The sequence below is a fragment of the Syngnathus scovelli genome, chromosome 10 (genome assembly GCF_024217435.2).
Source record: "Syngnathus scovelli strain Florida chromosome 10, RoL_Ssco_1.2, whole genome shotgun sequence".
Classification (NCBI taxonomy): domain Eukaryota; kingdom Metazoa; phylum Chordata; class Actinopteri; order Syngnathiformes; family Syngnathidae; genus Syngnathus; species Syngnathus scovelli.
The window spans coordinates 2,348,634-2,372,720 of NC_090856.1; the positions used below are offsets into that span (position 1 = coordinate 2,348,634).

The following is a 24,087-nucleotide window of genomic DNA, read 5'->3' on the forward strand; positions in this document are numbered from 1 at the left end:
CGTTCGGCACCAACAGTAACTTAAAAGACTCCCTTCTTCTAAATTTAAGGCGGGACTTAAGCGCGGAAGCCTGCGGAATGGTTGGAAATGAGTCGACATACGACGTTTCGAGGTTACGAACGGCGCACCACACACAAAAAAAAGATGAAATTAAAATGCGCTATAATTCATGCAAATTCTGTCTGCACCTGTGCAAATGTTCAGTTTTTGCTGTTCTATAACAAGGATCTGAACGGCAAAATGAATATTCTTCCACAAGGAAGCAAACATTTTATTTTGCCAACACCACAAACTGTGTACATTTCATTTATACAACTCCAGTACAAATCCAGAATGCTATTTTATTCTTATATTTTAGTACCGTTCATGTCATTAGCAACCCAATGTAGCAGTTCATATTATCAATTAAATTGCCATACTTGAGTTGAAGTACAAACAGAAAATGTGGATTACAGTAAAAAATAGTATCTAACATTGCATACATAAACATATGTATGTGCTCCATTTTACCCATCTTGTCTCTTTGGATATTTTTCCAGAGCCAGTCTGACAAATTCGTCTGCGCTGTCCAGAGAAACCAGGCGGTCCTAAACAAGCCGTGCAAAAAAGAAACATGCCGAGGTAAATCCTGATGCTTTATACAATCAACTGCCTGTGGCATGTTAATTCCATTAACGCACCCTTTAGTTAGCTAGCCTTTTATTAAATTAAGGATGGGACTCGAATCTTGTGTGCATGCGTGTGTACCATGACATAGAGGTATCTGGTCCGATGTCCCGTGCCTACAGGAAACAGGGATGTGTGTTCCAACAAATGGGTCAAGAGTTCTGTAGCTCTGGTGAGACCCTCCTGGTCTTGATTGAAGTAATTTTGATTGTTGACGTACAACAAGGAATCCACCTCAGACTGATAACCTGCAGGAGAAGAATCCACCCACCCAAAGTCACATAGAAACACATTGTTCAAATCAAAACAGTGTCTTACCTAATTGCAGCAGGATTTTTTTCCATCGTGTTCTCACTTCTCGTTTGGCGTAGCGTAGTGTGTGAATGTCATAATTCAGCTGTTCCCATTCCTTGGCAAAAAACATGATATTAGTTAAAAAGAGCACACGCTCAATGGATTAAATGAGTCTTCAATTTTGCATCGTCAAATTCCCGTAGATGCCACTAGGTGGCGGAAAATTACCACATTACCAAACGATACAAAACGTTTACTACTGTTTAGTAGCTGCCAAGTCCTTTTCTATTTTCATCCTTGTTTAGAATCTAATTTAATTTAATTCCTGGACGGCGGGGTGGGGGCTAATGGTTTATTTATATTTCCCAGATTGACCACGCTGTTGACCTAATTATCTAAAAGGAACATTATTTAATTGTTTAATGTGTTCCCTGAATCATTTTTAGCTGAATTTGAAATTTGTGTGTCACATGAACTGGTCAGTCAGCAAAGTGTGTTTATTAGTGCTCTAATTTTGTTAATGTGATGTTTCAAACTATCTTTGTGTTGGTTTTGTGTGGAAAAAGCTTGCCGACCCTGATGAAGGATGAAACCAACACAAGCGTGCCTCACCTCTGTGGCCTTGTCAACCTGATTCCTCATGCTGATGAAAGCACGCAGTTCTCGGTCCGATTCCCTTCTTCTGGACGACGAGGCACGTTTGTTTGCCCTCGGCTGCGTGAGCCCCGGCGGTCTGCTTTCCGGCCGCTGCCTGAAGACAATCTCCTCCTCTATGTCGCTACCGCTGGATCCACTGGAGAGCTCCTCTGGTGTCTTGCAAGCTTTGGCGTTGGGCGTCCTGCAAAGAGAGAACGTGTTAAAAGGCTGGCTGGACGAGTTGGAAATCATAGACTTACCGCAAAACTGCATTTTTCTTGCCTCTTTTGTACTTTAGGTAGAAGTGACAGCAGAACAGAGTCAAGCTGGCACCCATTTCCGCCAAAGGATTCTCACCGAAGCTCCTCGAGTGAAGCGTTGACCTTCTTCCTACAGTCCTCCTGAGTAACTCGATATGTTTCGATCCAACTAATATGTGTGTGTGTCAGAGGATGAATACAAGTATTGTCCTGCGTCATGTCCAATGAGAGTATCTGTCAATTAAGGCTCGTCCACCACGTGAGTGGAAGGCAGTAGACAACAACCCAGTCAACGCGAAACAGACAGAATTCCTGCATGAGGATCTTTTTTTTTTTTTGCCTGTCGGCAGTTTTTCTACCTAAGCTCGTATGATGATGAAGAGAACTGCTATAAGCCTCAAAGTTGCTGTAATATGGGGAGGCGGGTCCCCCCTTGTGCCCCCCAGCTATCTGTGCCCATGAACTAATTAATATTATGACTTCCTTCAACATCAGTGCTGTTTTTCTTATTTAACAATAAACACACACATTACTAGAATAATAGACCACTTCTGTTTATTTCAAAGTAAAAGCAGCGTTTTTTTTTTTTTTTTTTAACTTACAATACTGATTTTAAACATCAATGATGATCTTCGCTTACCCATCTTTCAGGTAGCTTTTAAGATGCCGGTGCTCCATGTGGTCCAGAAACGCCCCCAACTCTGATAGAAGCGCAGATTGTGTGATCCCACGCGTGAACACTGGAGCGTGGGGCCGCTGCCGGCTGCTCAACAAGCCGCAAAGGCAGTCCAGTCCTGCCGGGTGCGCCAGCCAGAAAGACGACCAACCAGTCGTCGTCGCCTCGCCGGTTGTGATGGACGCAGAAAGTGGAAGGTGTGATGGTTCCAAAGTAGCCGTGAGCGCTATTCAACCGGTTGTCGTGGAGTGTCTTTAGAAAGGTACTTTGTCAACAAATTAATCCAAATAAAAATGTTTTTTCTAGGTACGGGACCGACTTTGGCTAGCCGGAGTTAGCCCCTCATGCTAGGGAAGCTAGTGTTGCTACTGTGTGTGTAGAGTCGCTTACTTGCCTTTTTGTTTGATTTCACTCAAAACTAATCCCTTTCACGATTATTTTTCACTTATTTACCGAAAATAAACTTGACTTTCGATTGAAAATAAACCAAACCCAACCGCGTAATCGTGCGCGTCAGCTAGCTGCGAGGCTAATTATGCTCACCTGTCGAGGTCACTTGAGTGACTGACGACAAAAACAACAACAACAAAAAAAAAAAGCTCAATTAACATAAGACAACGCGTGACGAGTCGTCAAAATACACCTTCAAGTGGGAAGTGGAGTAGCTTAGGTGTTTCCACAGGCGACCGATCCGGTTCGACGAGATTGTGTAGCTCGCCATGGAGTGCAGTGTTAAAGTCGTGGACTCGGGGTCGAAACCGAATTGGACTTTTTGTAGCGAAAATGGTGCGTGAAATATTAATATTACGAATATATCATCATCATATTTGTCTGCTTCTTTTTAGTACCTGTCTTGAATAATTTGTAGCCAGCTTTAAAAAAAAAAAAAAAAAAAGACAATACTGTTTTTTTTCCCCTAAGGCGTGTGGCTCGATTTGAGCTGCGCCTCCGGCCAGCAGAGACTTCTCGGCTGCCTGGTAGTCGATGTAACGCAGGAGCAAAACGTCAGCAACAGCAGCAATAGTAGCACACCCGGCTTCGGAATGGCTCAGGACCGCGGCAAGTACGACTTCTACATCGGCCTGGCTCTGGCCGTCAGCTCCAGCATCTTCATCGGAGGTAGCTTCATCCTCAAGAAGAAGGGCCTGCTGCGTTTGGCTAGGAAGGGATCCATGCGAGCTGGTAAGAAGTTTTTTCGATGACCTGCACAACAGAGGCTGGTTGAGTTGGTTTTGTCTCCATGGCAATGAAACACAAAAAGCCCGTCTTTTTATGGAATATAAGCTTTGGACTATCTATATAGATAGTGACTGACAGATAAGCATCAATTTATCTCTATCCAGCAGCGCAACCCCAAACACGAGAGGCTTTTGTCATGTTCGTGAGACTCGCTGGCTTTTCTGCGTTTGTCTACTAGTAAAACTTGTTAACTTGTAAAACTCGAAAGCGTCAAACCAGTGGAGGCACATTATTGGGCACCCTTTTGTGTTGTCGCAATCGAGACAACGGCAACACGATGACAAAACCTGTTACTCAATTTTGAGTTTTTTATTCCATGTGGTAATAAAAATGGAATGTGGCCACGAGATCACCTTTTCACGAGTTTTTTCTCCCACACACCTTTCAGGTCAGGGCGGCCATGCTTATCTGAAGGAGTGGCTTTGGTGGGCTGGTTTACTTTCAAGTAAGTGAATGCAAACAACGCGAGCCGGAGTTCGTGTTTGTTTTCCTGCTCGGAATTCTATGAAGTCAATTGTTCATCCTCATAAAACCTTAAAAAAACTGCGTGTTTGTTTAGAAGAATTTCTTTTTGTGAAATAAAAGCATAATGTTTGCTGTTTTTGTGTCACTTTCAGTGGGTGCGGGTGAAGCCGCTAATTTTGCAGCGTACGCTTTCGCCCCCGCCACTCTGGTCACGCCTCTAGGCGCCCTCAGCGTGCTTGTCAGGTACACAAAGAATCCTTTAGTGTTCTTACTGTCACATAAACGTTGAAGATTGTCATCAATGATTACAGTCTCCCTCCTCTCCTTCAGCGCCGTGTTGTCATCATACTTCCTGGGTGAACGCTTAAACCTGCACGGTAAGCTGGGCTGTCTGCTCAGTGTGTTGGGTTCCACCACCATGGTCATACACGCCCCCAAAGAGGAGGAGATCGGCAGCCTGGACAACATGGCACGGAAGTTGATTGACCCAGGTAACAGTTCTTTGACATACCACTAGAGGGAGCCAAACTACGTACGTTTCTGATGCTTTGCTCTCCGCATGTCTCGTTGAGGCTTCTTCATCTTCGCCACGGCGGTGGTGACGGTGGTGCTGTTGCTGATCTTGGGGGTGGCCCCGCGCCACGGGCAGACCAACATCTTGGTGTATATCAGCATCTGCTCACTCATCGGCTCGCTGTCCGTGTCGTGCGTGAAGGGCCTGGGCATCGCCATCAAGGAGGCGCTGGGAGGCGTCAACGTGATGCGAGCCCCCTTAGCCTGGCTCCTCCTGCTGGGGCTGGTGGTCTGCGTGGGGACGCAGATCAACTTCCTCAACAAGGCGTTGGACATCTTCAACACGTCCCTGGTGACGCCCATATACTACGTGTTCTTCACCACCTCGGTGCTCACCTGCTCGGCGGCGCTCTTTAAGGAGTGGCAACACATGGGCGCCGCCGACATCATCGGCACGCTGGCCGGCTTCCTCACCATCGTGGTGGGGATCTTCTTGCTGCACGGCTTCAAGGACGTCAACGTCAGCTTGGCCGCACTGGCCGCCACTACCCGCAAGGACCAGAGGAACGCCAACGGCGCCTACCTCGAAGCTAACGGCACGTACCAACTCCTCCGAGCTGATGGCGACGAGGAGCGCGAGACGCCGTTTGACGCCGTTTCCAGGCGTAACGGGAGCCTGGCGTCGTAGAGACAATCAGGTCCGATGGATTGTACTTGTTTTAGTTTGCCTTACTTCCATTTTTCCCCTCTTCTCACTTTTCAATTCAGTTGTAGCACTGGGGAGAAAAAGACTGTTGGGAGTCCCTCGGAGGAATTCATGAAGTGAAAAATCATATCCATATACATTTATACAGTTTTGGAAAATAATTATGAAATCACTCACGTTTTCCTTTTTTTTTTGTCATTTATGGGTACAGTAGCCAGGGATAGCTACCTGGCTCGATTTTATTTTTTTAAGTCAAGTCATGACATTCCTATTCATTGCAATGGGCAAAGATGATTTGAGATACAATCCTGTTCAAAGGCATTGTATTGTAATCTTGAGCATTTCTCTCCAGAAAGTGAAAATGGTCAAAATACAATATATTTTTTTTTTTTGTGATTTGTAACTAGGTGAGTGATTTCTGACTAACCTTCCTCTTGCATTCCTGGGTCAATTTGACTCGTCTGACTGTAACCCTCCTGTTATGTTTGTGTTTAAAAATGATCAGCAAGTGGCCCGATTCAATTGGCATTAGCCAATTAGCTCTGTTAAAATTGAAAAATGAATTGATTGCATTTCAAATGGGAAAATTGGAGACATTTTGAGATCCAAGCATGGCTGCAGAACAAATTATACTTGTATCTCAAGGCACGACTCATGACTCTACTTACCTTTTCTCATGTTTTCCACATGAACACTAAGTATAGCAATCATAGGATCATCAAGTTTTTTAAATGAGCAGAAATATACTTTTCATTTTAATATTAAAACGGGTCCGTTTGATCCACAGCATAGACGGGGAGGGTTAAACTTAATTTTCATGCACTGGAAATATCATTTATATTTAACATGAGGTTTGACTGTCAATACAAATTGTTGTGATATGTGAAAGTAACTATTTTTGTTGTTTTTAATTGCTTTTAAAAAATGCATCTCTGCAGATGAACAGATTTGTTACATATTTATTGAAATAATAAAAGGATGATTAAAAGTCAAGGCACTGTCAATAGAAATGCGTTGGCATGCAAAATATGAAAAACTTCACCTCAAGTCTAATGTTCCACCACCACCACCACAAAATCTTTTTAAATATTAATCTCTTAGAAAGTCTAGACGTATAAAACAAATCTATTTCCCCGATAAGGCACGTGTGAATACAAAAAGTTGGGAATAACACCCTGTGGTCTTTGCTAACCAAGTCAAAGAAAAAAAAAGGAATATTTGTAATATTTTTTGCCTTCAACTGCTGGCCAGCGATTGATGAATGGGCGGCTGGAAACAGCGCACGTGCTCCACCGGCATGTTCTCACCATCGCCCGACTTGAGGTACTTGTTCAGGATGGCGAAGATCTCGTTGTTGAGCACTTGGAACTTGCGGATGCGGTCCACCATTTTTTTCAGCACCTGGGAAAAAACATCAAGAACAAAAATGAGATTTCTGAGCGCACCCCGCCTCACGGTCCGGGTACTTACTACACTCTTGATGAGCTCGTCCTTGCCGTCGTGCTTCTGCACCTTGAGGAGGTGGTAGCTGAAGTCCAGGATGTCGAAGCGTCTCTGCTGGCCCAGCAGGCTGATGATCATGCAGCCTGTCCAGTGGAGACCATCGCCGAAGCACTGCCTGAAAAACCGGACCGGACCCGCACGTTGAAATTTGATTCTACGGTTGAAAAATTGCGCAACACTTACTCGACGGTGTACTCGTGCTCGCCGACGGGAATGCAGTAGACAAACTGCATGGCGCTCCACAGGCGGTGGAACTCCACGCATTCGTCCACGTGCATGACGCCGTTGCCGGGCAAAGGGCCGCGCCAGATGGGGTCATCCAGGAAGCCGCGAACGCGCGCCAGGATCACCTCAAACATGGACAGGCCGCAGCAGAGACGTTCCTTGGTCAGCAGGTCGCCCTCACGAGCGATGGCGATTTGCTGCGCAAAAGGAAATTCCAACTCAAATTGTTGAATTTATTGGACGCAATTGTTTAAAAGAAGAAGTTGGGCGTACCTGCGGCGTGCCGAGACGCTCGATGAGAGGAACCATGTGCAGTGCCGTATATTTGGCCTCCAGGCGCTTCATCTTGGCGTCCAAGCGCTCACCCTCTGTCAACACACACGTCAATCATTTCATTTGGTACACTTTTTTTTGTTTTTAATCAAATGAATCTCAGGAATTTATTTATAATTTGGTTGCTGTTTACCTTTAATGTGGACCCTGGGCAGAATGTTCTGAAAAGGTGCTGCATGTAACAGATCACAAACCTCCTCCTGTGACTGCATAACAATAACACAGATCAACAATGCACGTGTCAGATTTTATTTTTTTTGTCGATTTTGATTAGTGCAGTTCTGCTTTTAAAGCCATCTTGGATAAACTTTGGTCGTACCAGACTCTGCTCGCTGAGTAGACAGAAGAGGAGGGCATTGCCCACTTCCCGCAAGCTCTGGAAGCAAACCGTCTTGAGCTCGGCGTACTCCACGATGTCCTTCAGCTGGTGGTGGAAGAACTCCAGGATTCCTGATGAAAAAAATAAAAAAAGCATACATCAAAAAGCAGAAAATTGATTTATTTTAGGCCAATGTCAATTTTGATATCTGAGCACACACAAACCTGGCGAGCCGTACTCGTGGCGAGGAAGCCGGCAGATCTTGGGCATCACCTCCATCAGGGTCTTCACGTACTGCATGATGGTGCCCTGAAGCTACAAAGGCCAGCCAGCAGACACCTCATTAGGTACACCCGCACCATCGGCAAACTACAAATGGGACTCACCAGGCTCTTGACCACTTTGAGGAGCTCCTCCATCACCACGGCGATGCCCTGGTAGCCCAGCAGCCGGCACATGACCTTGATGTGCGGTGGGCCCACAAAGTTGCGGTAGCAGCTGAAAATGCTGCTGTAGGTCAAGTTTAGCGTCTGGGGGGAGGGGGAGAAAACGTCAACATTGCTTTTCAGGAGCAGATGGGTTTGTTTGGAAATTGGGATTGTTCTCTTTTCAATCACGGACTGGAGGATATTCAAGATAACCCGCCCCCACGGCCCCTCCCTTCCTCCCAGTCCATTGGTGGATGAGCACACACCGACCGCGGCGGCTCAAACAAGGACGCACTGATTTGCACTCCGCATGTCGACAGCGTCGTCCCAGATGTGACGGGATGAGACTCAGGATAATCTGAGAGCTCGGCGAGGTAAGTCCCAGTTATTTCTTTTTCCAAACATGAAATGTTATTTTAATATTCAACGTGGAAATGGTTGGTTTGTTGCTATGGGTTACAGATGCAGACAGTGTGACTTTGCGCAACGCTAACAAAAGAAAACATTTTTGACAAAGTAGCAAATGGACAAAATTTGATGACAATTTTCATATCTAAAACTGTCATTTTTTTTAAATGACTAGTTCTAAACATGCGCCCTCTAGTGGTATGCACAAATCATATCCAAAGTACAAGTCAGTTATATTTCAACTTTTGACGTCATTAAAAACAACTCAACTGCAAATAATATATGTTTTAGAAAATAACCCCTCGTCTAATTCTTGATAAAAAACATGATCGTGGTACTTGCAGTATTTTTTTTTTTTTTTTTTAGGTGGTACTTAGTGTACAAGGCTTGTGAGCTGCTGCTCTACAGCAATCATCGGGATATTCTAAAAAGAGTCAAAAGGTTGGCGGTGACTCAATGACCTCTTGGCAAATCATTGGGGGCGATTATGTAATTTAATCTGGCCAGTAGCTAGGTTTTATTCCAGACAATCCGCCTGAACAGAATGCTTATTATGCTGTCATTGTTCCCTAATCCCAATGCGGGATCGTGCGCCGCCATTGACATTTGTAATTAATCGCAAAATGATGCGCGCTGGGTTGATTCATCTTGGGCCACTTATTTGAGATTTTTATTTGCACTGGAATTACAGGAGGAAGCATTTTTGCTGTTCCCATGGCGATCGCAGTCTACAACGTGTCGGCGACCTCGGCGAAGGTGAGTTGGCTCCCGTCGGCCGGCTGCCTGGACACCTTCTACAGCGTCATGTACAGCCCCAACTGGAACACCCTGTTGATGGCCTTCAAGCGTAAGAGCTTCATGCACGAGGACCGCATCCCCGTCAGCCAGACGGCCGCCTACCTGGCCAACCTGCTCCCGCAGACCACCTATTTACTTTGCGTCACGTGCCAGGCGGCCAACCCTGCGCGGGAGCAGTGCCAGGTGTTCGGCACGCTGAGCGACAGCGGTGAGGGGCAGGAGCGTGGCGGCTGGGAAATGGCCGCCGGCGCTTGGTTGACCTGCTGCCTTCTGCTGCTTATCATCGCCGGCGTCCTGCTAAGGGGGTGTCTGCACGGCGTGTGCGTGGGTCGAGCGAGCGGCGGAGAAGGATGCTCGGTGGTGACCGAAGCCATCCGCACGGCTCGCTCCACGTCCGGGCGGCTCTACACTCCCCGAGGGAGCCGCGACCACGGCGGCCAACGCGGTCTGCACGAGCTCAGGGCGTTGGCTCAGCTGTCTGGGAGCGAGCCGGCTTGAGCCAATTGGATTGAGGTCATCGCCATATTGTCCGCCCAGACGGAATTATGTTGTACTGAACTACGGATTATAATGGAATATTACGTGTCAGGAAATAAAAAAAAATATACCCACTTCAAATTGACTGCTTAATTCGTTCTTTTAATCTGCATAAATGAATCACTTAATCCTCGAGAGGTATAAAGTGGGGCAATTGAGGATGAAGGTCGGGCTACAGGTTTGCTTTCTACGTCTGACATAACTGAGCATTTATTGTGTGATGGTGTTGATGCTTTATGATCATCTCCATTTTCAGTAATTTGTCACCATCTTGTGGCAGCGATATGTAATTACAATTCCCTCCCTCTATTTTTTTTAACAGCGGAGCATTGGATATGAATCCAGGTTCGATTCCTATGCCCAAATATGCAACTTCAGGTGCCACTGACCTTGGATCCGTAGAGATACTGCGGTTGAGCATTGGGTGGCTTGTCCCTCTGGAACTCCTGAGAGAACGGAAGGACTGTGCGCACGAACCTGAGCACAAAACATCAGCGCTAAGTCCGGACGGACGTCGGATCCCAGCGGAGCGTCCCGGCCCGCCTTCTACCTGTTGGTGGAGCCGTTGTAGCAGTAGTTGGGCAGGAAGTCGTAGTTGAGCTCCCAGAAGACGTGCAGCGTGATGCGGCCGTACGGCGCCGACACGTTGTGGTTGGCCTCGCGGAACATGGCGTCAAAGCTGTCCAGCGTCAAGAACTTGCAGAGGAGCTTGTGCGTCAGGCGGTTGATCTCGAGGAGTCCTTCCAGTTCCTTCAGGACACAATATTAGCTCCTCAATCCTGTCAAATGTAATCAGAGTATTTCCCTACCATGATTGAAGTGAGATCTTCGCTCTCAAAGCGGTTGATGGCCAGCTCCAGGGACTTGTACAAGGCGGCCGAGACCCTCTGAGTGATGAGTCTGTTCAGGTCGATGGAGCGGCCGAGGAGCTGAGGAACGCCGACGTGTTAGCTAACTGTTTTAGCGATGCTAGCGGTGTCATCGGAGCTGTGACGAGGAAGGTGGTACCTGTACGTGGCGCTGCTTCAGCAGAGTCTCGTAGCGGTTGGAGGCCGGCCAAGGAATGTTGGCGCCCTGATTCTTACAGTCAGCACGCAAACGTTTGTCCAGGAGAAGACTAAAAGGAAACAGAAAAATAGAAAGGAATATTTTTTGGTGGATTTTGTATTCCGAGTTCTGGCTCTGTTGCTCTCCAAGCTACCTTCCGGCGAGGATCTTGTAGTAAGCGAATATCTGATCGGCCAGCTTGTAGACAAACTGATCGAAGCACAAGTTGACCTGAAAGAAGGCAAAATGAAGAAAGCGTGAAAATCAATTTGGTTTCGGGTTGACAGAAATAGGGAATGGATTACCTCGGCTTCTATTTCATCATAGAGGAACTGCTTCTTGAACTTGGTCAGGGCGTAGTGGGCGCTGTCGTTGTACAAATCCAGAGGATAAAGCACGTACCTGAAACAAAAAGACATTTCGTATCTCATCATGCAATGGAAAAAAAATCCATTGACAAATATTCAAACTCGAGGTGTGCTCACTCCATCATAGAAGACTCCTTGGTCTCCAAAATGTGATCTGTGAGGATCCAGGGCATGGACATCTCGATGGGGAACTGGATCCTGCGTCCCATAGTGAGCTCCAGGAAGAACTCCCTAAACCAAAGCTGGGAGAGGTCGGAACAGTGCTGCAAGGTTTCTACACACAAGTGGACAGAGAGACATGTCATTTGTTGGAATCACAACAGCGATGGGTTTGTTTGGTAGAAGTGGAGGCTCACCACTGAAGTTCAGCAGGTGGGTGTAGAAGAAGGACTCGCGGTGGAACCTCTCGATATCCAGGATGGTGGGGCCCTCCAGACTGCTGCGCAAGGTCTTCTTGGAGCCGCTTTTGTCGGCGATCAGGGACTCCAACATGGTCCTCACCATGTAGAGCTTCAAAAGGGAGGAAAGTAGTTTGTTTGGAGTATGAGCAAAATCATGAGTGGGATGTGCCCAAAATGAGGTGTCACCTGAGTGCTGGAAGGTCCCACGGCTCGTCGAGGGACCTTGATGTCGAATCCGCCCTTGGGGTCCTTTTCGCCACGGAGGGCCGGGTCATTGTGTGGCTCACGACCCGTCTCCCAGTCGCACACCGTCTTCCGAATGGCTTGGAGCACACTGAGAAGGAGGAGCAGAAAAAAGGTCAAAGGTGCTCATCGTTTGAGGGGGTTGCCCGGTCGCACCTCTGGATGACGTTCTTCTTCTTCTTGATGGCCTGGCGCAGTGGGTCACGCAGGGTCACCTGCGAGAAATCCTGCAGGACCGAGTAGATGGTGTGGCGGATGGCGTGGTTGAACACGCTCTCCATGCGGCCCATCAGCACCTGCAGACCTTTGATCATGGCGATCACCTGCGACAGCCCAACATTTCAGATTCAACATTTCATTGACCACAAAAGCCCCCATAGTGATTGACCCACCTCCACCAGGGCAAACTTTTCTTCGCTGGTGTAGTTATATCGAGTGGCGCGCTCGTATTCCTCGGCATTGTCGGGGCACTCCTTGTTGGAATACTTGTCGGTGGGATGCACCAGTTTCCAGGAGTACTGAGAAGAAAAGTGTCAGAAGAAAAATGGCGGCTCACTGTACACGCCAACGATCGACTCACCACTTCCATGACGTGAGCGCTCCACTGCGACATGAGCTGCATGCCCTGCAGAGCCAAGTCAAAAAGCTTCCTGTACTCCAAATCCGTCTTCTGGGCCTCCTGACGCCCCGAGCCGGTCACCACCTAGTTGAATCATTTCCATCAGCTTCGGCGTCCACTTAAGTCAATTCACGTCATCCGTGCTAACCTCGCTGTTGCTGTAGCGGGCGAGCTCGGAGATGAAGCGCATGTGATCCTCGCGGATCTGAATCATCTGCTCGCAGATGTTGTACTGAGGGCTGCTGGATATGGACGTGCATGTCCATCTGGAGGGACAGTTAAGGAAAGACGACGGGTTATATGGACATGGACGACATGTGAGAGCGGGCTCTCCTCTCACCTGGATTTGTTCTCCTCAAAGTGAGCGCTGGTCTTGATGTACCGGGACAACTCGATCTGCATGTCGCCGAAAAGTGGAACCACCTGTAGTTGCTGTGAAGGAAACGAGCCGAGATGATGAGTCGAGTTTAGGTCAAATGATGCTCCTCGGTTCATACCTTGAAAAACTTATCAATCTTGGTCAGGTTGATTCTCTTCTTGGCGTCCATCTTGTAGATGTTGCTGCTGTTTCCATCCATGAGGTACAAGCCAAAGCCCATGACCTGGTTGAAAGGAGGAGGGAGGGGGGGAGTGGAGGGGGTCAGTTCTGCTGATAAAAAAATACACCGTGCCGACTTACTTTGAGCAGCATGTGCTTCTCTCCGGGGGTCAGGTACATCTTGTTGTCGTAATACTCAGCGCACAGGTTGACGATGTCGGCCAGCAGCTCTTCGTAGCCGTTGATCACCTCCAGCTGTTGCTGCAAAGACTGCGTGTGTGGAGAAACAAGATTTATCCGATTGCAAAACAGGTGGAATGTTACAAGGAGGAAATTTATGGGAAAGATTAAATGTTCATTATACAACACTGATCTGTATACCTGAGTGATTTTGTTGTGGTTTGCCAGGAACATGGACAAGTTCTGGGATTCCTGAATGGATGAGGGCTCAGACATTTTACGAAGAAACTGGGCGGCGCTGGGGGACAAAAAGGAACAAGCGTTTCCATGGGGATAAAATTTATTCAGTCTAAACAATTTTAGTAGCAAATCCTGACTATGGATTTTTCTCAATATATATTGATAATAAAATATTACTGTTCTTTTATTGATATATTCAAATGCAGGTCGTCGTTCGTTCCTACCGCTTGTAAGCCGAGTGGTCGTTCTTGACGCTGCACTTCATGTTCTTGAGCTCGTCGAGCACGGCAAACATGTTGATGAATTTCCCCAGCGTCAGCAGGTAGGCCTCCGACACAAAGTCCTTGCGCCGCTCGGTGTGGCACAGGCGGCGCACCTCGCTGCAGAAGCGGTCGATGGCGGTGCGCTACAAGAAAAAATGTAAATGAGGATCGGCGTTGGCGTTGCAGACGCGATTAAAAACGTGTCACCTACCTGAAAGTACATGAAGTTCATCAGTTTGGTAACTTCAGGCTCCAGGACCTCCACCGTCTTCTCGTAGATCTCCACCCGGTTGGGCTGCTCGTTGCATTTCACCTGCGAGGGGAAAGCGACGAGTGAGGCCGAGGTGGCGCTGGGGTTACGACTCACGGTGGTTACCTGTGGAATTGCGCGTGAGCAGCTCCTCCAGGTGTACAGCATGACCGCGTACTCTTGACCTTCCTCCAGCATCTCATTCTATGGCCACAAATGACAAATGTCAAAATGGAATACACTTATTGGACAATTTATTAGGCACACTGTTTGCCTTGTTTTCCTACGAAACTTGATTATAAATAACATTAAATCTGTTCCTATTTACAGAACTCAAAAGCACTTATTTTAAATTGTGTTTCCTGACTGTACCCCCAAAAAATAAAGCCATGTACTAAATACCACTGCACAGATTTTTATATTTATTAAAAAGAATAATAAAAACTATGTCACTATGTATCCACTTATTGCCTCTAATTTCATGTCATACTATCAAAATATATATATATTTTTTTGATACAGTTGAGACACTGTACCTAATAAAATGTCCATTCTCTGTTTTCCAATAGCTCACTCAGTTCACAAAAATGCTTTAAGGCATGCATGAGTCATTTACTCCCAGGAGGTGGCAGGGTGGAGGAGGCGAGCAAAGCGAGGCATTGCTGCTTCCAAACAAAGTTCTATTTGATTCCAAGACCCAGGAATGACCCCCCACCCTCTTCCTTTGACACAATTTCTTTCGAGTCCTGCCAACGACGCCCCGGTGGCATCCACTTGTCCTCAAAATGCAAAACAACGTAATAATATTCCAACTTTTCCTTTCACTAAGATAAATCCTGAACACTTGACTAAATCAGACGTTCCGGTTTGAAAAGAGTGAATGTAGCTAGCGCACCATGCTGGAGTGAACGGTGGCCTGCTCGATGTATCGAGCGATGCCCGTGACGAAGGCGTTGCGGTCCTCAAAGTTGGTGTTGAAGTTGGGCTGCGGGAGGAAGAACACAACAAGAACAATCAACACTAGCCGAAGCACTCGCATAAGTTTCGATATTTCATTACTTTAATCCAGATCGTCAATTAAAGATCATTGGGGTGCTTACTTGGTACATGACCGAGGAGGGGAGGGGCTCGATGCACGGCTGCTGGTCGGGCAGCGGCAGCTCCTCCAGAAGGTCCACGTTGGACAGTGCATCCTCTAAAGTCACAGTGGACGCCATTCTGTTGGAAAGATTCACAAAATATACAGAAGACAGAAATCAGATTAGTTTTTTGTTATTATGCAAAAATGCCTCCCCTTCCTCCCCAAATTATGGGCGACCTGAGTTTGACACCACCGGCCTAGCGCAACAAACAAAATGGTGTCGAGTTCATCACATTGATGCTGACTGCTTATTTTCCCTCCGATTGCGAACATCAGCAAGTCAAACAAAGCTCGTCGGCCCCGGAAGGTCACAGGAGGACATCAAAGTTGACCATAGTCCGCTAACCTGTTTTTTTTGCATTGCGTGACCTTTGCAAAGCAATGCCGAGTTGTTGGGACGTTAATCTTGGTCATCAGCAGAGGGCGATATTGCTCAAAATGGCCACCACGAGATGACTTGGGACGTTAATCTTGGTCATCAGCAGAGGGCGATATTGCTCAAAATGGCCACCATCGGTATCATGGAAGTAGTATTAATCCAAATACTGCGTTTTAACTTGAGATGCCACAACATGGATTTTTTTTAAATAAAAAAAAAGGGGGGTGCTAGTTCCTCTTTAAAGTTTTGCCAATCTTACTTGCAACAAGTGAGCAGACAAGGAAGTGTAAGTGGAAAGCACGGGATGGAAAGAAGCCACTTCTGCTCACAAATCTACCTTTTTCTTTCAATGTGCTTCAAGAATCGATTGATATTTAACCCAAAAAAAATATTCCAAAAAGAATTGGTTGCATAAGACATGACTTCTAAATAAAGGGTAACCAAAGTGTCTCCTCTGATAAAAGAGATCGCGCTCGAGAAGTGTTACTCGGTAAGAGGCTTAGTACTAAGCGGGTGACGAACACAGAAGCAAGCAACATCCATCATTTAATGTCTACTCAATTTGAACTTCTTTGTGACATCACAGGAAGTACAGTCATGTGGTAATTCACATTTTTAATGGCTATTTATGTGTAAAAATATGTTAATCAGAAAAAATGTATAATAAAAAAAAAATAAGTGAGAGTGAGATGATGATATATGTTTTACATTTCAAAGTTAATGGTTGAACCGAACACTCCATTTCCTGTTCTTAGGTTATCAGCACTCTTCAACTTCTCCAAAAGGCCGGCAATGCATTACAGAACTTCCTGACAGTTAAAAAAGATATCTAGGAAATACCTTTTAAAAAGGTTAACTAGAAATATGTGTGTGGGGGCGGGATTATCTGCTGCCCTTGCAATTCCTAACTGTTCAGGTCACTTTCTGAGTCCTTTATATGACTTGTAAGTTGTAACATGTTTTAATGTGAAAATTGTCACATTAATTCAAATTATTGAAACATATAAATTGAGAAAAATTAGAAAACATTTTCGATTGGAAAAAGGTGGCTAAAACTCATATGTTCTGTGTCCCTTCGATTTTTTTAATTACTGTACATGAAAATTAACCATTCTACTAAATGCAGCACAATGACAGTGAACGGGAGTTACAGTCCCGTGAACGCATCATAAACCACAACTACACTTTTACGCCACACTTTCTCCCGTGTTCAACAACAACGAGCACTCTTGTGTACATATTATGCAGTTAAAACACTAATACAAGACAACATTTTATTAATTTCAAAATTATTCGTTTTGCCTTTGAAGTCAGAAAATGCCTGCCCCCAATATGTCGCTGCGGTGAGCCTGCCGCGGCCTCACCACTCGAGCCACTAAGGGAAAAAAGTTATATGTTTTAAAATACTTCTAGAAGGCAATAACCACAATATTTGACATTAAAGCAAAGTTTGTTTATATTTCGGGGTGGTTGGGGGGGCATTCAAGCAGGCGACATTTAGAAAGCCTACACCCAAAGTTTGCTAGCTTAACTGCGGCGTTCAATCTGTCCAAACTCACCCGCCGAGAGTTGTTGGTTAGCTTCGGGAAACCGAGAGTCGACTAAGCCGACAGCAGCGCCATTCAGCCGGGCACGTCGTCGATTCCTCCCCTTCCTCCTTTTCCAACGAGGCTGGAAGTCCAAGTTAATGTGTACGGGGAGTTTTTCCACTCTCGTCGGCAGCTTGGGGAGTCCTTCCAGGCTCGGTGTTATTACCATGGGGCGGAGCACGGTGTTCCTGTCCAGGCTCAAACAAACTGGGAAATCCAACAGGAAGAGAAAAAGAGAGCCACAAACAGGCGGACGCAGAAGAGAGGAGTTGCCACCCCCATATCGCCAGGAAAGGTGAAGCCAAAGGAATGTCCAATGGACCCCCGCATACTTGCGGTTCGACATCCGCGGATTCACGTATCCCATTTTCCTCCCCCAATATATTTTGATTTATTTATTGGAGTGCCCTGGGGTCAGGGAGCCCACCCCGTACTTTGCGGAAAACATTTATTTTATATCCCCACTTATCCAAGAATTAACAAATGATAAAAAAAAAATTGTTTTGTGACCACTCCTTCAACTCAAAACTTGGAAATGTTTATAATACTTTCCACTCTCCAAAATATGTTTTAATATAGCGCTAATATTATAGTTTATACCTTGGTACTTTTTTTACTTCAATTCAATGGACATTGTACCACTGCTGTAAGTGCGCTCATTGGCCACATGGGGGCAGTATAACAGACATAAGGTTATAAAAGGGTTGTCAAGTTTGATTTAAGAGTTTTTAACTATATTTGAAAATGCACTTACCTTAACTAAATGAAAATGCTGAAGAATGTATCACAAGTATTAGCGCCAGTAAAATAGGCCATTAAAATAACAGTTTCAAAATGAAGTAGGATTTACTGTGCTTCAAACAACAACACATTATTAACAGTCACCTTGATAACAGGTCAAAATACATTTAGTCTTGCTTTTTTGCAATCACATGATTTATAGTGCTCATAAAACTCTTTGTTAGTCTGCGGCCGCCCCGTCAGCATTGCTCGAAGCCCGCCATCAACGAGAGGGCGAGCGACTCCACTGTAAAAAGATAAATAAATAAACATCTCAACTGTGCATTAAACATTCACATTGCATTAAAATTGGACTTACGATGAGGGAAAGAGCCACGACACACAGCCTTGTTGAGGATGGTCACCAGGAACATGTGACAATTTTTGAAATCAGACTCCATTTTAGCAATGGACTCCATCCTATGGGGAAAATACGAAAAATAAATATTGAGCCTTTCTGAGATTACATCTTTCTCCACGTGCTCTTACTTCCAAGCTCCAAATCCGGCTTGCCATCGGTCTGAGAAGATGAGGACCAGGTTGAGAACCTTCATGATGGCTTCCTTAACAAAACTCACCTGAGCGGGGAGGAGGAAAGGAGGGGAAAAAATGATGCAATATTTTTTATTCCAACTGAGTCAAAAGGTTTGACATGTTGTCACTTCCCGTACCTAAAAATGACCTGCACCGTCTTACAAAATATGAATACATGAATCATTACAACTCGATTAATCACCTTCTCCCTCAATAAGCAACGGTCATGAATGGTCGCCAAGTATTTGTAATGGATCTTGATCAGCTGATCCAAGTCCTTTGCTTCCTGCACTTGGTGCTGGAACTCCAGTCCAGTGCTGTGCAGAATCTGACAGAATAAAAATACAGTTTGATTCCGCTTTTATGAGGTTGTAGTTATTCTGACTCATAAATTGAGGCAGGTAAAAGTATGTGTGTTCACCAAAGAGATGTTCTGGACTCACCCTGGTCATGATGTAGTTGTGAAGACTATTAACAAAATGCATCAGTTTGACGCGCAGCAAGCACATGCGGTGAATCTGCTGCCTGACTGGCGGTCGTTCTTTCGGTTTGGCATCGTCGGCCGGCGCCACCTCCTGTTTCATCGTGAAATCTGCAAACTCTGAGAATCGAATAGAATGTTTTAGCGTGATTATGGAGCAGTTGAGCGTGACGGAGGGAACGGTGACACCCACCGCTGAATCGAAGCGTGTCCAAGCTGTACTTGGCCCATTTGATCTGAAGCAGCAGCAGGAATACCTGATTGTAAATCTTTTGGCACTCGGAGCTGATCACGATGTCAACAGGCCACGGAACCTAGGAAGGAACAAAAAAATTACAATAATAAAATACTTTTTTGACCCTTTATTGAGTAAAAACCTACCTTGTAACTGAGGGTCAGCACTTCAAGATTATTGACCGGGTGTTTCTTCCGGCCAGGATCAATTGTCTCTAAGAAGATTGACAATCTTAAATAGTAAGAAAGATGTTGATTATTTACAGAATAAAACAAAAAAAATTAAAAACAGGCATACACAGGCAGTACCTGCTACTGTCCTCTGGGCGGCGCTGTCTGACAGCTTCCTGCAGCTGGCCGTTGAGAAAAGCTGGCTGCTGCCAGCTCTCCTTCTCTCGTACCTTGTCAAAGATGGCCGTGTAGAAGTCGTACATGGTGTCGCCGGCCTCTAGCAGGAAGTAATTCCTCATGGCCTGAAGGTACTCCAGCAGCCTGAAGGTGTGAAGAAGGATAAGATCTCATTTGAGGTTCCAATGTGCAGCGATGCTGGCTGACTGACTTATAGTCTTTCTTCAGGGTCGTCATGAGGTTTCCGCAGCACTCGACGTAGCGCCGTTGGATGTGCGGGTAGAGGCAGGAACGTAGCGTTAGCTCAAACGTCTGGCAGGTGACCGATTGCGACGAGCGGTCCACGGTGAAGTCGTCCCGAGAGAAGCACTCGTGGAAGTCGCTCTGCTCCAAGTAGAGCCTGAGCCAACATCAAACATGCCAAATTCAGTCCTTCATCTAAAATAATTTTAGAGTAAATTTTTAAATAATATTGTATCTGCAATTAATTGTTCTGCCACTAGATGGTGGTAGCGTTCCGTGTTAACATTGCTGTGCATTGAGCTGGGATAATTGTTAAAAAAAAAATAAAAATGGATAAAGCAAAGTGAGTGTAGATTGTTCTTGGGGCTCACCTGGCAAAGTTGATAGCCAGCAGTGGGTCATGAAGATCTTCAATCTGGAGATGCTGCGTGATGACCGACTGCATCCGGATCAGGCTCTTCCTGGTGGCCTGTTGCTCGGTCACGGCGCCAGAGGGAGACACGTCCTGGCTGCGGAGACGTGACTGCACCGACTCCAGGAATAGCGTGTATAAACTCTTGCGTTCAGCATCTACATTGAAAAACTCATTTTGAGCAATCAGAATGGACGATTTAACCGTTTTTTTTTTAAAATCCCTGACTGACCTCTGGAGGACTGCTGAGCATCTTCTTTGCGGTCAAGGTTCTTGAGGAGCTGCATGGACTTTCCAGCCATGATGATCTGCTTGAGGACGGGCTTAAGGAAGGACACCATCGTTAGCTGCCGGTTTCCTCCTCCGCCGTCCCCTCCTGAACTCCCACTGGCCGCGTCGCTCATCTCGCTCTCCACCGTCTCGGAGATGCTGTAGAGCGTGTAGGTGGCGTGCCAGAAGTCCCTGTGGTTCACCGCCACGTCCTTGTTCCTTTGAATGATGAACTCTTTGGCGGGATCGAACAAGTGTCCGTGGACAATCCATTCGTCCACGATCTCCAAATATGGTCGTACGGTTTCAGTCCAGAGTGAAAACAGTAAAGCCACCTAACGGAGAAAAAGGTGAACGTGACGAAAACCAGAAATAATCATTTTTAAAAAAAATCTCACCGTTTGCTCGGAAGCTTCCCCGACGCTGTCGTACTCAATGATGGCCTTGTAGAGCGTGTTGAGCAGGTGGGACGCGCGAACCACATTGGGGGTCTCGGGGGGCACCTCAGCGATGCCGGTGCAAAAGACCTTGTGCAGCACTTTGATCTGCGCCAGCTGCGGGTTGAGACGCTCCAGCACGCCGGAGAGCGTCACTGTCTCATCTGGAGGGAAAAAATGATAATCAATCTATGAATTGCTCAGGAAGAGCAGACGGGAGTTACCTTTGCAGACGAGGCCTCGCTCGATGGCAACCAGCTCCTCCTTGAAGCTGGTGAAGTATTTATTGAGGGCCCACACAAAGGCCTGGTAGGTCCTGAAGGGAGGCTCGGAGCCCCTCTTAGCGCCGGCCGGACCGATCTCGGGACAGTGACCCGTCACCTCGTCGATGAACCTCTGCAGCCGGGAAACCGCCTGGCCGTACGAGGCCACGTGCTCCAGCACGGACCGAAGACAATTCTGCGTCAAATTGGGAAAAACAAACCGATATTATGGATACAATGGATGAAATTGCATTTTCTTACACTTACACTGGTGAGATGAGTGACCACCACGTTATTCCGAACTGACACTTTCCCATCGTAATGCTGGAATATGAAGTGTTTCTTAACCCCAGACAGAAGCCTGGAAGATAAAATAACTGTAATTTGCTTTTGAACAAACAGACAGTGCTTAATGTTTTTTGTTAACCTTCACAGACAGTATGTGATCATGTGACTCACCACAGAGTTTCCCGGATGACTTGGGTCTCTGTAACAAAAGCTTTTTCTTCGGGCAGATACAGCGGATCCGTGTTGTACAAGTGCTGGTCCCTGCGGAGGAAAAAAGGTCATTGTAAAATTCCATGGAGTAATTTATGATTTAATTAGGGTTGATCGAATTTGAAAAATAATTTTGTATGATGGCAGCAAATGAGAAGAATATGCCAAAATATTAGTCGGTGTGTTGGCTTGGGTCTCACCAGACATTGAGTAAGTTGGAGTGTAAATGGAGGCTGTGGGCGAATCGGGGGGCGTGCGGCACCCAGTAGGGGGTCACTACGTGTTGCTCCAGCCAGGCTCGAGCATCGGGTTCACCCACTGCAAGAAAACAGACCCCAAAAAAAAGTCATTTTCTCCCCACGTACCATGGATTGTGCCGCGATTGTTTCTGACCTGTCCACGGAACTGAAACCGTCTTGCTGCCTTGGTCTTTATCCTCTTGTGGTGTTTTGTCCAACTGAATCCCGGAATCCTCCCTGCTGATTGGCTGACAGCTGTCCTCGCCGTCGCTTTCCTCCTCAGACCACTCCTGATAACAGGAAATAACAGTTTAAATAAATGAAAGGGCAAAAAAAAAGACTCATAATACTCACGGGAGTATCAAGGTATGGCCCGTTGTCTATGTCCTCACCCTCCAGGAGGTATTTCGCCCAATCGAAGTTGTCCTTTGGTTCTGTGGGGTGATATCATTTTATTGAAAACAATCAGTCCCCCCACAAAAAAAAAAAAAAAATCGTATGAGCCTAACTCACCAGCCTCCTTCAGGCGAGGTCTTTCTGTATAATTAGTGTTAGAGGGGGAGTCCGATAAGAGTAGTAACAACGATAATATACTGAAGTGCGCGTCAGTCTGTAAAACAAACGCAATCGTAAATACACAGAAACGATTCAAGACGATCGTGGCAGAGGTTACCTTTGTTTCATTGACGCTAGGTAAGGGCGAGTTGAGGAACTCGTCGGTCAACCTCATCCAGCTTTCAGCCTTACTCACTTCTGAGTGGACCATGAGTTTTTCGTAAATTCTGCGGCAAAAAAAAATATTCCCACTCATTTTTGCCTCAATATTGATCTCAAAAGTCAAAGAACATTTGAGCAACAAGTGTTGATAAAATCTAAAGGAGTAAGGACAGTTAAAATAATTTGTCTCCTTCACGAGCCTAATAAAATTGAAATTAAAATAGACCCTCACCCACTGATGCTACGCTGCACTTTGTGACTGTCCACATCCAGGAAACGATGGAACCTGACAGGGTAAAAAAACAAATTTTAGAATATCAGGATAGGTGGTTGATCACAGCATCTTACCTGAAATTGGACCAAGCGAATTTGAGAGCCATCTGGAAGTTGTTTTCCTCCTCATCTTGAAGACCACTCACACACCTGATCAACTCCTTCGTCTCCTTCTCTGTTTCTCTCTCGAAATTGCTCAAGTGAGACATAGCTCACTTATGGTACCCTACACCAAAAGACACATTAAAACCAGCGGTAGTATGTTTTGAATGACGCCATTTGTGATTGTCGTCAGAGATGTCCGGTTAGCAACATCTTCATAGACGCGCCATTAGCCTTGGGAGGCGTTGTGCGCATGCGCGCGTTCAAAGAAAAAACGCTTTTATCTGATTAATTTTATTTTACAATATATAGCATGTTGATGATAATCAAATGTGAAGTGACAAGAAAATCTAAACCTTAATGATAAAAAAATAATCTGTATTGGTGTTTTGAATTTCATTTTCCCACAATGCATTGCGCAGTAACGCGTCTTCGTAGAATTATTTACTTATTTTGACACAAACTTATATTTTAGAAACATCAAGCATGCATTTATGATACCAATGGATTAACTGTCTCATTATTTGTTGCAGTTTCCATGAGATAATACTGAATAATTCTATTGTGGCAGAAGTGAGGAATACGTATTTTTTTCCATGACTCAACTTTGGCTAAATACAATTTGATGACTTTATAAAGGATAAACATATCACCTCACCCCTAATTGCAGGCTTGCTGGGTGTGAAGTCTGATCCTGAGGTCACCATATTACGTTATAGCACATGTTCACATCCCTGGAAATTTGGCTGTATCATATAAAATAAATATTCACTAGAAATAAAAAGTATTAGCACTATTTCATGGCTTTTGCGCCTTATGATTTCAGTGCAACCTATGATTATAAATGTGTATTTACATATATTTTATTTGACGCAAAGTCATTTAGCCAAAATAAAAACCTGCATGCAGGAACTTTTAGGGACCTCATTTGGCAACTTTAGCATTAAACAAACCCCGCCTTCATTTTGCAACTAACTCGACCCGCCTCTCTC

The 24,087-nt window shown here is 45.7% G+C and overlaps 5 protein-coding genes across 6 annotated transcripts; 2 read left to right on the forward strand and 3 right to left on the reverse strand.

Annotated features, from left to right (window-relative positions):
• Positions 1–241: 241 nt before the first annotated feature.
• Positions 242–2,633, reverse strand: LOC125967905 (melanoregulin). 2 transcript variants are annotated; one of them, XM_049719221.1, is made up of 6 exons: positions 2,497–2,633; positions 1,857–2,025; positions 1,573–1,798; positions 985–1,075; positions 748–914; positions 242–587 (listed from the first exon to the last, which is right to left on the reverse strand). In XM_049719221.1, exons 1-6 carry the CDS (start codon positions 2,498–2,500, stop codon positions 507–509), a joined length of 738 nt encoding a protein of 245 aa, XP_049575178.1. In that variant the 5' UTR covers positions 2,501–2,633; the 3' UTR covers positions 242–506. The 2 variants fall into 2 exon arrangements, with proteins under 2 accessions (XP_049575178.1, XP_068508309.1); XM_068652208.1 differs by lacking the exon at positions 2,497–2,633 and having other exon boundaries at positions 1,857–1,992.
• Positions 2,634–3,172: 539 nt separating this feature from the next.
• On the forward strand, positions 3,173–6,448 carry nipa2 (NIPA magnesium transporter 2). The gene is made up of 6 exons (XM_049719122.1): positions 3,173–3,318; positions 3,454–3,714; positions 4,160–4,216; positions 4,389–4,479; positions 4,567–4,727; positions 4,809–6,448. Exons 1-6 carry the CDS (start codon positions 3,252–3,254, stop codon positions 5,435–5,437), a joined length of 1,266 nt encoding a protein of 421 aa, XP_049575079.1. The 5' UTR covers positions 3,173–3,251; the 3' UTR covers positions 5,438–6,448.
• cyfip1 (cytoplasmic FMR1 interacting protein 1) lies at positions 6,397–17,625 on the reverse strand. Its single transcript, XM_049718862.2, has 31 exons — positions 17,235–17,625; positions 15,256–15,373; positions 15,051–15,140; positions 14,282–14,359; positions 14,117–14,218; positions 13,867–14,048; positions 13,604–13,700; positions 13,364–13,492; positions 13,182–13,286; positions 13,025–13,116; positions 12,833–12,950; positions 12,646–12,768; positions 12,458–12,583; positions 12,222–12,388; positions 12,009–12,156; positions 11,778–11,931; positions 11,539–11,695; positions 11,359–11,455; positions 11,208–11,284; positions 11,015–11,123; positions 10,816–10,935; positions 10,557–10,756; positions 10,396–10,483; positions 8,222–8,365; positions 8,060–8,150; positions 7,836–7,966; positions 7,650–7,722; positions 7,457–7,551; positions 7,142–7,380; positions 6,926–7,073; positions 6,397–6,856 (listed from the first exon to the last, which is right to left on the reverse strand). The coding sequence occupies exons 2-31, from the start codon at positions 15,370–15,372 to the stop codon at positions 6,692–6,694; spliced, it is 3,762 nt and encodes a 1,253-aa protein (XP_049574819.1). The 5' UTR covers position 15,373; positions 17,235–17,625; the 3' UTR covers positions 6,397–6,691.
• LOC125967921 (fibronectin type III domain-containing protein 9) lies at positions 8,513–10,305 on the forward strand. The gene is made up of 2 exons (XM_049719222.2): positions 8,513–8,637; positions 9,363–10,305. The coding sequence occupies exon 2, from the start codon at positions 9,386–9,388 to the stop codon at positions 9,965–9,967; it is 582 nt and encodes a 193-aa protein (XP_049575179.1). The 5' UTR covers positions 8,513–8,637; positions 9,363–9,385; the 3' UTR covers positions 9,968–10,305.
• A 466-nt stretch (positions 17,626–18,091) lies between the features above and the next one.
• Positions 18,092–24,076, reverse strand: tubgcp5 (tubulin gamma complex component 5). Its single transcript, XM_049718896.2, has 22 exons — positions 23,069–24,076; positions 22,953–23,006; positions 22,677–22,785; positions 22,517–22,613; positions 22,358–22,437; positions 22,158–22,293; positions 21,965–22,082; positions 21,726–21,815; positions 21,534–21,627; positions 21,228–21,462; positions 20,965–21,167; positions 20,529–20,901; positions 20,256–20,454; positions 19,853–20,041; positions 19,603–19,785; positions 19,441–19,525; positions 19,253–19,373; positions 19,022–19,179; positions 18,781–18,906; positions 18,534–18,622; positions 18,364–18,464; positions 18,092–18,291 (listed from the first exon to the last, which is right to left on the reverse strand). The coding sequence occupies exons 1-22, from the start codon at positions 23,200–23,202 to the stop codon at positions 18,245–18,247; spliced, it is 3,021 nt and encodes a 1,006-aa protein (XP_049574853.1). The 5' UTR covers positions 23,203–24,076; the 3' UTR covers positions 18,092–18,244.
• Positions 24,077–24,087: the final 11 nt, after the last annotated feature.